At 40.0% G+C, this 12397-nt stretch overlaps 1 protein-coding gene across 2 annotated transcripts in view; it reads right to left on the reverse strand.

The window, feature by feature from the left end:
• Positions 1-12397, reverse strand: part of frc (UDP-sugar transporter UST74c fringe connection) — an 84548-nt gene that overhangs the window by 12086 nt on the left and 60065 nt on the right. For both annotated transcript variants that reach the window (XM_080278875.1, XM_080278874.1), the window contains 4 exons: positions 8504-8537; positions 5668-5822; positions 3831-3902; positions 3277-3345 (listed from right to left, as the gene is read on the reverse strand). In XM_080278875.1, coding sequence (XP_080135001.1) covers positions 3277-3345; positions 3831-3902; positions 5668-5822 — 296 coding nt within the window. In that variant the 5' untranslated portion in view covers positions 8504-8537. The remainder of the gene's footprint in view (positions 1-3276; positions 3346-3830; positions 3903-5667; positions 5823-8503; positions 8538-12397) is intronic.

The following is a 12397-nucleotide window of genomic DNA, read 5'->3' on the forward strand; positions in this document are numbered from 1 at the left end:
TCAGCAACATCACTTTACTAGTCCATTTTGGTGTTACCACATGCATCACTAGCACTAGGCTTAGGCCCAAGGTTGGCAGACAAGGCAAGCAAGCACTGGAAGGCAGAAAAATAAGCCACAAATAACGATTCGCGAGTCATGCATGGTTCGATCGTCGGATTCAAACTGACTGTGTGGACTGACCTTCCACACACACACACACACACACACACATATATGTATGCACCCAGGCAGTAGGTAGGCATTTTTATATTTTATTTATTTCTCTTGTATATTAAAATTATTTATTTGAATACTATAATTTTATGTTTTAATTATTGTACGAAAAATTCGTGGATAACCGAAATCGCGTGAAAAAAGTTCGCGTGAATTAAGGGCTTACCTGTGTATATATATATATATATACTGTATATATATATATATATATATGTAACATAATGCAATCGTTTGTCGTTACATAATTGTTACATATCGTTTGTCGTTACACAATTGTAATAATTGCAGTCCTGACATTGAATCCGGTCATGCTGCGGTCGATGATGTGCCATGCCACTAGGATATACAGTAATTCCTCCACTATCCGACGTAATAGAGCCAAAGGCATGTCCGGAATGTGGTCCTGTCCGGATAGTGGGCACCAGCCCCCTGGACTGGTACTTATGGACCCTAACCAGCCTAACTTTGAAAGCCACATAAATAACTCCCTACCGGACATGCAAAGAAACTATTTAAACCTATTTAAGACCCTGTTCACACTAATAATGGACATAAAGCATGAAATAAATGAAAAGGAACCAAAGAATGAGGAATCAGAAGTGACTGTACCTCAGCCAGGGTACTTACATCACGTTTGTGGCTGCCTCTCTAAGGTTTTGGCAGTGGTGAAAAAGCTCTTGAAGCACATACAGTAATCCAGTGTTGTGCTGCACTTAATTCCTTGCACAGTGAGTTATAATTGTTTAACACTGCACATTGTTCTGAACTGTACCACTGCAGTTCTAACTGCCAGTTTACACTGCCAATTTGCACTCCACAGTTGATCCTTTGTACTCTAAGTTCAAATTTCTTAACACTGCACAACACTGTAAATTCCCATGTGGTCTACAGGCGAGATATTGCAGTATATTCACTGTTTATTCACAAAAAACGAGCACGTGTGGCTTCCAGTGCGATAAGCATCTATTCACAATCAAAGTTAGGGAGTAACTGTTGATGTCGGAGAAACAGAGTTGCCAGATCCCAACGGCCACATTACCAATCTCCTCAACTTTCATTACCAAATTTAACTTTTCATTACCAAATTCGTCTATCTATCTATCTATAGCCCGACGCCCTAATCCCGCAAAGGGTGGCCGCAGACAAAACGCCTCCAAGTCACTCTGTCACCCACCATTTGACTCCCCTCCCCCCAACTCAACCCCCCCTCCCTCATATACCTCTCAACTCCGTCCCTCCACCTCATCCTCGGTCTACCCCTCCCTCTCCCTCCCTCCACCTCACCTACATACACCCTCTTAGTCAGTCTTTCATTCTCCATTCTCTCCACATGTCCAAACCACCTCAGTGTATTTCTCCTAATCTTTTCAACCACATCCACATCTACCCCACAACGTTCCTTCACTTCTTCATTCGTCAACCTGTCCCTCCACGTCAAACTAGCATTTATTCTTCACTAATTATATATACAAGTGGAAATATCATAATGTAATCACTCTCCTTATAATTAACAGCATGTTGATTATTTTTACGATATGTAGTGTAGCAGATTAATCAGAGAAAGCAAACAATCCACCATCTCCATCCTGTGTATCCTCATACATGTGAAAAATCCGTTTGGTAATGCATTATTCTGATTCATTACCAAACGAATTTTTCATTACCAAATTGGCCCACATTTGGTAATGAAAAATAACAAATGGCAACCCTGACAGGGAAGGGGGGAGGAGGGAGGAAGGAAAGGGTGAAGGAGCCATGGTGTAAGCAGCTGTTTGGCGCCGCGCGGCAATTTCAAATTACAGGTGGGAAAAAATTCGGATTTTGTTGGGATTTTTATCTTTTTTGGCCATTTTTCAGTTCCGATGGTCCAGGCCCACAATGTCCAGTAAGTGGGGATGTCTGGAAAGTGGGCGTCCGGAAAGTAGAGGGATTACTGTATGTATGTATGTATGTATGTATGTATATATATATATACTGTATACCAGTATATATGAGGTGCCACCCAAAAGTCCCAGTTATTTGAATAGAGGGAGCCAACTGTTTGCAGTTTTGCCTTTAGCTGCTAGGAGGAGTCAGCAGCACCCCTTGTGTGTCAGTGTGACTCCAGCCGTGACTGTGAGTGGACGTGCTGTTGAGCTATGCTTACTATTGTAACGTGGTGTGTAGGTGGTTTGGGAGTTTTGCAATGGCGGACCAATGGCGCAGCAATGTCAAGTCGATGTTGATCGGTTTCTTTGATATCCAAGGGATAATTCACAAGGAATTTGTCCCACCTGGTCAACCTGTCAGCAGAAAGTTTTACTTTGAAGTTTTCCAGTGTCTGAAAGAGAACATCCGCCGCAAATGTCCAGAACAGTGGAAGAACAAGGACCGGGTCCTGCATCATGATAACGCCCCCACCCACACATCAATTGTTGTTCGGCAGTTCCTGGCTTCAACTAACATGGTGGTCATTCCCCAACCACCCTATTCGCCTGACCTTGCCCCCTGGGACTTTTTCCTGTTTCCCGAGCTGAAATTATGACTGAAAGGGCATCAATTCCACTCGATTGAGGAGATCCAGACAGAATCGCAGGAGCTCAAGACCATGACACCTGAAGCCTTCCAGGGATGCATGGACTTGTGGAAAAAACACTGGGACCACTGTATACACGCCCAAGGGGACTACTTTGAAGGCAACAATGAGAACTAGGAGGTAAGGTAACTTATTTTTCTACAATACCGAAATTACTGGAACTTTTGGGTAGCACCTCGTGTGTGTGTATATATATACAGTATATATATAAAATCAGCAACCACCAACTGGCAATCCTGCAAGAAATTACATTTATACACAACTTTCCAGCTGGAGAAGTGTCTCAGATGATGAAAGTCATCAGGTATAAGACAGAATATGTTCCCGGGCTGACTAAACTGCTGAAAGAGTCAACTCAGACAGGTTTCATTCCTTTCACTGTGATGGTTACCATTAGCTGAATGCAGTACAACTGTGTGCCTCACCAGTGAAAAGAATTACATTTTATGATGTGATGTTTACTAAAAAAATCACGTTTGACTTACATTGCAGCTATAATTGACCCGAGGATCATCATATAGACAGTCAGCTGTACGGTAAATGCAGGATTAACTCTGGAAAAAAGAAAATAGATCTATGTTCACTCAAAACAGTTTACACAACTTTTTTTTTCTTTTCACTTACAAAACACATCAATGCTAAACACACTAACCTAAAGAAACAATTATTTTCTCTCACCACAATCATTACTTTCCTAGCATCTTCATTCAGCTTTAAATTCATACAATGATACTCACAATCATCCATAAAATCTGGACAAAGCAAATCAGTTCTTTTTCAATACACTACTATATCAAGAGGTAGCAACCTATCATAAGCAAACCCAAATATGAAATGAAATAAAAGGCATTTTTTTAATATACAGCACATTACTACTATTATTACTTAACATTACTCCTCTAAGTAACTCCCATGTTGAGGCTGACCATGGTACAGCCAATATTTTTTATGGAATGGAAGTTAAACCAAGTGAAAAAAACAGATGATTACTTCCCTATAGTTACTACAAACCACTGATGAATGTTGTCTTAATACTCACCCTAATAATAATTTTTCTCCAATCATAGTGAAGAGAATTGAAAACCTCCGCAGAACCGTAAACATTGGCAAGCTGATGGATAAAGAAAATAAATTATGGACCTTTATTTTGGTGTTGGTTGGCATTTCATCAGAAAATGTTGTCATCTGTAACTAATGTACAGAATATTAACCCAGTAATTAGCATAATGACCAGTCCTCTATTACTTCTTGCCAGGTGGAATGAGCCAAAGATAAGCTACTGTAGACCACAACATCCAAGGGAAGGAGACTGGTTTATACCCCTGGTGGCTTTAACTTATGAAAAACAAATAAAATCAAACTATCTCTAAAGGATTAGAAGCACTATATAAAGAACCTGATCTTCTCCTTGACTGGTCATTTTAAACCACTAAACCACCAGGCATCTCTAAATATTATCTTACTGAACTAATACTACCTCATTAATAAAAATGAAAAGGAACAAAAAGAAAGCTAATTTTTGTAGCTACTGTACACTGATAAGTATGAATCACAGGCAAATGCAGTCTCTGTATAACAACAGACTACATTACTGCAGTGGTCTTTCACCAAGACCAGGAGGTAGTATTGCTACAAAATCTTTTTCTCTTGCATTACCTAATCTACTGTATCATTCAAACATCACAGTAGTTTTTGCCTTACTGACTCCTTTGTCAAACCACAGACTTTGTTTATTGCTTGAATGACACAATGTTTTGTGTATCCCTAATGACACCTACATTATACTTTTCTGTGCAATATCTTCCTCTTTGCATATCTCAGCATTAATTCATTCTTAACATTCTTATACCACAGCTTCCACACTATTCTTCTTAGAAGATACAACTTACAGTATATATTTCTTTTTTGTATTTGCATATCACATTACATTCAATAAACTTGTGCTGTAGGGCATACCCCTCTCCAATGATCACATATATCTGACATATGACATATCTATTTAGACATCCAACAGTACTCAGAAAATAATTAGTCTGACTTTTAGCACCACTCAGTTCCTATGTGATCAGTCTGCTTCTCCCTTTGTAAATGCTGTTACATACAATAAAGCTTGATGTATCACTGAATCACAGCATTCACTCATCTTCCCTAACCCTGAATACTGTTCCTTATCTCACCAAAGTAAAACATTCTATCATCTTCAGAAATCCTAGTGCTGTATCCAAGTCTACCATGCAACCTCTCATAACCAACAGCTAGTTTGCAAACGGCAAACCCTCAAAATACATGTTCTTCCTGATACTGTACATAGATGCCTCACGTACAGTAACCATAAATGCTGAGTGGAACTCATAGAACGAGGACAAAGAATGCACATATAGTACCATCTGTTGTATAGTATGTACAGCATGGAAAAATGAAAAAAAAAAATCAGCAGAAGGAGCCTTGTGTCTACCAACAAGAGATTGTGGTGGTTAACCCAATGTTAATTAAGACAAAAAAGACTGTGGCTGAAAATATGTCAAAGTTTTTTGCCAATTATCCATTTCTGTAAATCTCTTTACCATAAATGTCTTACATCTGTTTTACCTCTACATTTAACCTATGCCCTTTGGAATCATATCTGTATGACCCCACATAATTTCAGTTGGCAGGCTGAAGGTCTGGCCAGAGAATTAGTGAACATACAATATTAGCTTTATTACAGTGGGTTCAAGGCAGTATGACATAATTATATACTGAAGCTCTGGTAACGTCAGCAGCATATGAGGGTCTGCTGTATAATGTACAGTCACCTTAAGAGTTTTACTCCCCAACCTTCCATGAATTATAGCACACAAGTAGTTTGGTCTTATGAATCAGTACAGGTAACTAACCTGAGACGTTTGGTGCCACCAAGGCCGAATATAAGATTGCCCACATACATGAGTGGCAACGGCCATATTTTGGTGACGACGTCTGGGGTGAAGACTGGGTAGTCCACTATCTTTATCTTCTTGGCCACAAAGAGCACCAGGATCGTTGCAAACATCTGAAGCATGACAACTTAGCAAAGGCCTCTCATACTTAAGGAATTAATGACAGCTACATTTAACCCTTCAGTTCAAGAATTGGCACCTATGCAGAATAACATCAGTGGAAATAGCAAGAACAAAATAAAAAATACATATTCAGAATGAGAGAATTAAAGCACAGTGGTATTTGACCCCATTCTCCAGGACACTGCAGCTGTTGAGACTGTCCCCCCACTGTTATTGTGTTTGCATGGCAATTACCTCTTCAGTCATATGACATATATAATTTACTTTATTCTTGCCACAACCAAAATTTTATACTGACCAAGAAATAGCCCCTAGTAGTGAAGGGGTTAATTAAGGTTACATCAAGCTCCTCCTTGGGGGAAAAAAATCGTAAGTTGAATGAAACTGCACGAAGGCAGCACAAATGAAATAAAAGTAAATGTCACTACACTGAACAGGTTCTGGATAGCCATGACGGTTCATCCAGCGGCACTGCAATAACCTCCTGTAATAAAAAAATAATAATCTACCCATCTATTGCCTAATGCCTCAATCCCATAAGGGGTGGCCACAAACAAATCGCATCCATGTTGCCCTGTCCCCCGCCATTTCACTGCCCTCCCCCCAGCTCACACCCTCCTTCTCATATGCCCCTCCACTCCATCCCTCCATCTCATCCTTGGCCTCCCCCTCCACCTCACTCACATACACTCTCCTTAGCCTCTTGCTCTCCATCCTCTCCTCACAGTCAAACCACCTCAATGTATTTCTCCTAACGCCTTCCATCACATCCATAATAATAATAATGATTATAAATAGATAATAATTATAATAATAATAATAATAATAATAATAATAACAGATACGGTTGCAGTAATAATAATGATAACAGTAATAATAAAAAAATGTATACCTAACTCGACTAAAATAACCTGAGTCAATGAAAAATGAACATTCTGAACTGCTCTACAGTTTTCTTTTTATCTGTACTAAAGTTGTGTAAGCATCATATATTGCCCACAATGTCTCAGATGACTCAACACTGGCATGTGTATCATGCAACAATACACTGCTTTGGTTGCTACTAAATGGGAGTAAAAGTGTATTGATGAAATAGTACTGTACTATTTACTACAAGCACAGTATGAACATATACCATACCTCACACTGCTTCTGGCTGTCACAGATTCTCCACTTTGTAAATTTACCAATACCTGTACAGGTATCTATTAGCTTGAGGACCTCTATTTAAAATTTTTTCCTCTTAACACCTGATAATTGTATTAGTTTTGGCATCACCTTTCAAAACTGAAGAGCTAGATGGGGATTGTTTCCCATCTCTGCATTGTGAGGGGTTTCCCCCAGTTAAATCATATTGAGATACCAAGAATAAAAATAAAAGGTCAACACAACACTAACGCTTCACAACAGGCTATTTAACAACACTGTGTATAGTAAAATATGGATAATGTAATTTTTCTTCAGATAAGGAGTTGTCTGGTGACCGGTGCATAATTTGATAAACATATAAATCATGTGATTCTTTTGTTAAACTGCTTGCTGGATGGCTATTCTAAAATTATGTTCACTTCCTCATTTTCCTGAGTTTGTTTTAAAAGCAGGACTGGGTAAACATCAAAATGTAATATAAAGTTGGCTAAACACTTCATAAAAAAGTACCAGTGCACATTCTCCATGAAACAGATTCTTAAAAGCAGATGATGAATACCGAAAAATGTCTAACATTTTCCGCATTTCTTTCATGATGATGCACTATATCCCGTGTTACTGACATTTTTAATCTTATTCTTCCTAAGTCTTGTTCATATATGCATACCTATATGAAAAAAGATTAATCTCCCATAGATATCACAAGCTGCACTGGTCATAAACCTCCTATGTGATGTGTAACATACAGAGTACAGTATGCTGTTGCTGTTGTTGTACTACCCCAGTCTACCTGATTAAGCAGATCCATCAACCTATGGCATGAAATCACTCCCACAGGACCATCCCGTGCAGTGAATCAATATTCCAACGCGGATGACAGCGCCTTACCATACCAAAGCATGGAGATTAGTGTGGAGGTTTGGTTCCTGAGTGGACGTCACATTTGCATCTCTCTACCCAGTTAATAGGGGCACCATGGTAGGCTCCACGTCACCCCACTATTTGGCTATATATTTACCACCCAGCACTGTAAAAAGTTTCCTGAGTTACAGGAAACCATTTGGCCTGTCACTTGGTTTAGAGCCATCCAAAGTGGAAAGACAGGTAATAAACAGTGACAAGACAGACAGGGGAAATGGGAAGGGAAGAAGACAGACACAGAAAATGAATGATAGACATGAAGGAAGAAGAAGGCACCTCTACATCAAGTGGATGGTGGGTGCCACCACCTACCACCATAGTATGATGTATATAAAAAAATGATAATTCAAGGAGCAATAAAAGAGGTAGTGAAAGGTGAAAGCAGACAAATGTTGATACTACATGACAAAATGTGAGATTCTAACATTAAAATATAAGATCTCTATCCTGCTTTAATTTCCTTTTTTTATGCTCATCAGCTATCACCTTTGACTGCCCATGTATTATGCTATCAATTCAGTCTTTTAGATAATGTGATACTTGCATAACACATCTAGGTTCAGTACTAAACATATTACAAAATGACACATTTATACTTTACCTGACCCAATGCAACAAACTGGAAGGATGGAAATCTGAAATAAAGAACATACATGTAAGACTCCATCATTACCCTACAGTACATCTTAATCCACTTGTATTATTAATTCAGTAATAAAAGTATGCCTTTATTCTGGCCACACATAATATGGGTTCCAGCATTCCACACTCTGGCTATGCCTAAATAATCTTGTAATGTACTATGACATTCTTTAGCTCTGCTCTGACACATAGAAACATGCATGCACATAACATTATCACTGGTATAGCCTAAGGGATGGCCAGTGGCCTTGACCATTCCTGAAATATGCCTGGACACCCAAAATTTTGAGAATACTTTTGGACCTCCTTGTTTTCCTTAGGACACCCTACTGGTGAGTTTGGTTACCCAATGACCACCCCATTTTTAGCACTATATCACATCCATCGTTTGAAAAGTCTCTCCTAAGATGAATAAAAATGCTTTTATTAGGAAGAATACAATACAGAATATGTAACTGAATTACCACGACAGAGAAGAATAAAATGCAGAATATGTTACTAAATTACAGACGTGGAGAGATTTTTAAAATTTAAGGGGGATGAATATAGCATTAACTATCCCATCACTACCCAGGTACTCTCCTAAGCTACATAAGATTGTTTAGCAGCAGCAGCAAAATACCTATGGACAGGGCAGAGGAAATGAGAAAACTAAAGAGGAAGGTATAAAAATAAAGGTACCATACATCATAGCATGACAGGAGGAGAGGGAAGAATGGAGGAGAGGGAAGAATGGAGAAGGGGATAAGATGGGAAGGGAAGGAAAAGGAAGGGAAGGGAAAGGAAAGAAAGGAAGGGAAGGGAAGGGAAGGGATGGGAAGGGAAGGGAAGGGAAGGGAAAGGAAGGGAAGGGAAGGGAAGGGATGTGATGCAATGGGATGGGAAAGAAGGGATGAAGGATGGAGGGAAGGGAAGGGATAAAAAGGGATGCGGACAGAGAAGAGAAGATAAATGAACTGAAGGGAATGAAAAGGAGGGAAAAGAAGAAAAAGTAAGACAGTTATATTAAATGGAATGGAAGGGACAGGAAGAGAAAAGAAGGGAAAGAGCTGGAGGGTAGGGGTGGGATGGAGGCAGAAGAAATGGGAAAGGAAGATATAAAGGATGGACATTATATATGTTGGAGAAAAGGGATCAGATGATGATGATGAAAGTGAAAGGAAGAAAAGAGATGGGATTAAGGCTCATGGAAAGGGAAGGGATGACAGCTGGAGGGAAGGGAAGGGGACACAATGGATCAAGGTGAAAGGGAAGGGAAAGGAACACAATGGATCAAGGTGAAAGGGAAGAGAAAGGGAGGAAAGAGAGAAAGGATGGAGGGAAGAGAATGTAAGGGAAGGGATGAAGGCAGAGGGGAATGCAAGAGAAAGGAAAAGATGAAAGCAGAAAGGAATGCAAGGGAAAGGAAGGGATGAAGTCAAAAGGAATGCAAAGAAGATAAAGGAATGAAGCCACAAAGGAATGCAAGGCAAGGGATGAAGCCACAAAGGAATGCAGGGAATGAGATGAAGCCACAAAGAAATGCAAGGCAAGGGATGAAGCCACAAAGCAATGCAAGGCAAGGGATGAAGCCACAAAGGAATGCAAGGCAAGGGATGAAGCCACAAAGGAAAGCAAGGCAAGGAATGAAGTCAGAAAGGAATACAAGAGAAGGCAAGGGATGAAGTCAGATGGAAATGAAAAAGAAGGAAAGGGATAAAGCAAGAATGGAATGCAAGGGAAAGGATGAAGGCTGGAGGGATGGGAAGGGATGAATGCTAAAAGTACGTTAAAAGGAAGGTATGAAGCCAAAGAGGAATGCAAGGGCAGGGAAGGGATGAAGACTGGAGGGCAGAGAAGGTAAAGGAAGGCAGAGCTAGAGGAGGCAAATGTTAGCCAAGTAAACAGTCCAGCTCAAGTCATGACCTCACACAAGAATCTGCAAAGGGGTCGCATTCACATATCTTCCTTCGCGTAAGTTTGTATAGAAGAGGGTCTGTTTATACTTTGTCCTCATTCATACAACCACCAAACATTTCACAACCAAACTAGGGTAAATTTTAACGTGATAACATACTAACAAAGAAAATTAGCTCTATAACCTCTGGAAATACTGAACTGCTATGAAAAATGACTTACTGTAAATAATGGTTAAGATCCTTCATGAAAATGACTACTAGCAGTGGTGGCGGGGAAGGGGGTGATGCATGCAATGAGGTGGCGATAAAGAGTAATGGTGATATAGTGATGATCATGGTTTAGGCTGAGATTACAGGTAATGATAACGATGATTAAGAGAGATGTAGTAATATAAAGTGGTGATAACAATAGCAGGGCAAAGTGGTGGGGTAGGAGAGGTGATAACTAAGGTGTTAGGAGTGTCGGCTGTGATAATAATAGACAGAAAGGGTGATAATGGTGATATAGCAGAAATGGTGTTGGTGATAATGATGGTGGTGGCTGAGGTGATGGCAATGGTGGTGGAGGTGGTAGAAAAATACTAGTGCTGACAGATGTGGTGATAACAGTAGTGGTGGTGGATGTTAGATGTGATGATAACAGTAGTGGTGGTAAAGGTGGTTAGATATGGTGATAACAGTAATGGTGTTGGTGATAATGATGGTGGTGGCTGAGGTGATGGCAATCGTGGTGGTGGTGTGGTAAAAAATACTAGTGGTGACAGATGTGGTGGTAACAGTGCCGGTCCTAGCTTTTCTGAGGCCCTACGCTGGATCCCCTTTGGAGGCCCCCCCCCCCCAACTCTTATTTACACATCTCCCCCTACCCTTATATTCACCAAAGTTATACCCCTATCCTGAGCAATGTAAAGTAAAAAAAAAAAACTAGCACTGCATAATCTTGTATTCTCTGAATAAAAATAAAATAATGATACTTTGTGTGAAACTATAATTACAATTTAGTATGCATAATTTAATGTCCTAACTCCAATATTACGCGCCACGACGCCAATATGGAAGTTTCTGTTTACTCGTATTCGTTATGGAAACGTTTATTCTTGTAAATTTTATGAACAGCCTTGTATTTCTAATATATTTTAGCCTGCTAAGGAAAATTTTCTTCCTGAATTATTCAGTGTTTATAAATGGAAAAACCTTTACCATATTTGTTAGTGCCCCTCCCCGGAAAACAACTAACTAAAAAAACAAACAATAAGCCTCGGACAAGGACTGACCAAACGATGACGACCAAGGACAGGACAAAGGACATTCTTATCGGAACGTGGAATGTAAGGAGAGCGAATGATGAGGTGAAAGAGAGAGAGATTGTCCAGGTGCTTGAGGGTGCGAAAGTGGATATATGTGGAATAACTGAAACAAAATGGAGAGGAGAAAGTGAGAGAATGGGAGTATGGATGGGGTAAATGAGCAGGAGTAGGTGAGAATGAGAGGGCAAAGGAAGGAGTAAGTATAGTTGTGAGTAAACGATGGAAGAAGAGCATAAGACAGTATGCATCAGTTGGGTCAAGGATTGTGTGGTAAAGTTGAAAGTTGGAATACAAATGTGGATGACTGTGTGTGTGTATGCGCCAATGCAAGATCGTGCTAGAACAGTGAGGGAAGAGTTCTGGACAAATGTAGAAGTGTGCATGGAAAAGTTTGGAAGGAATGAGAGTGTTTTTGATCGGTGATATGAATGGTAAAGCTGGGAATGTGAAGGTGGATGGAATAGTTGGTGAGTGGGTGTGCCTGCTGAGATAGATGAGAATGGGAGTGCGTTAGTGGACATTTGTGCTGGGAGGGGGTTGGTGATAGCCAATACCCTCTTCAGGCATAAAATGATCCACAGGTATACATGGCGAGTGATGAGAAGGGTGGGTGGTGAACTGAACGAAAGGAAGGCAATGATTGATTAC

The sequence above is a fragment of the Coenobita brevimanus genome, chromosome 75 (genome assembly GCF_032717465.1).
Source record: "Coenobita brevimanus isolate Jiangsu-jjx chromosome 75, ASM3271746v2, whole genome shotgun sequence".
NCBI lineage: Eukaryota > Metazoa > Arthropoda > Malacostraca > Decapoda > Coenobitidae > Coenobita > Coenobita brevimanus.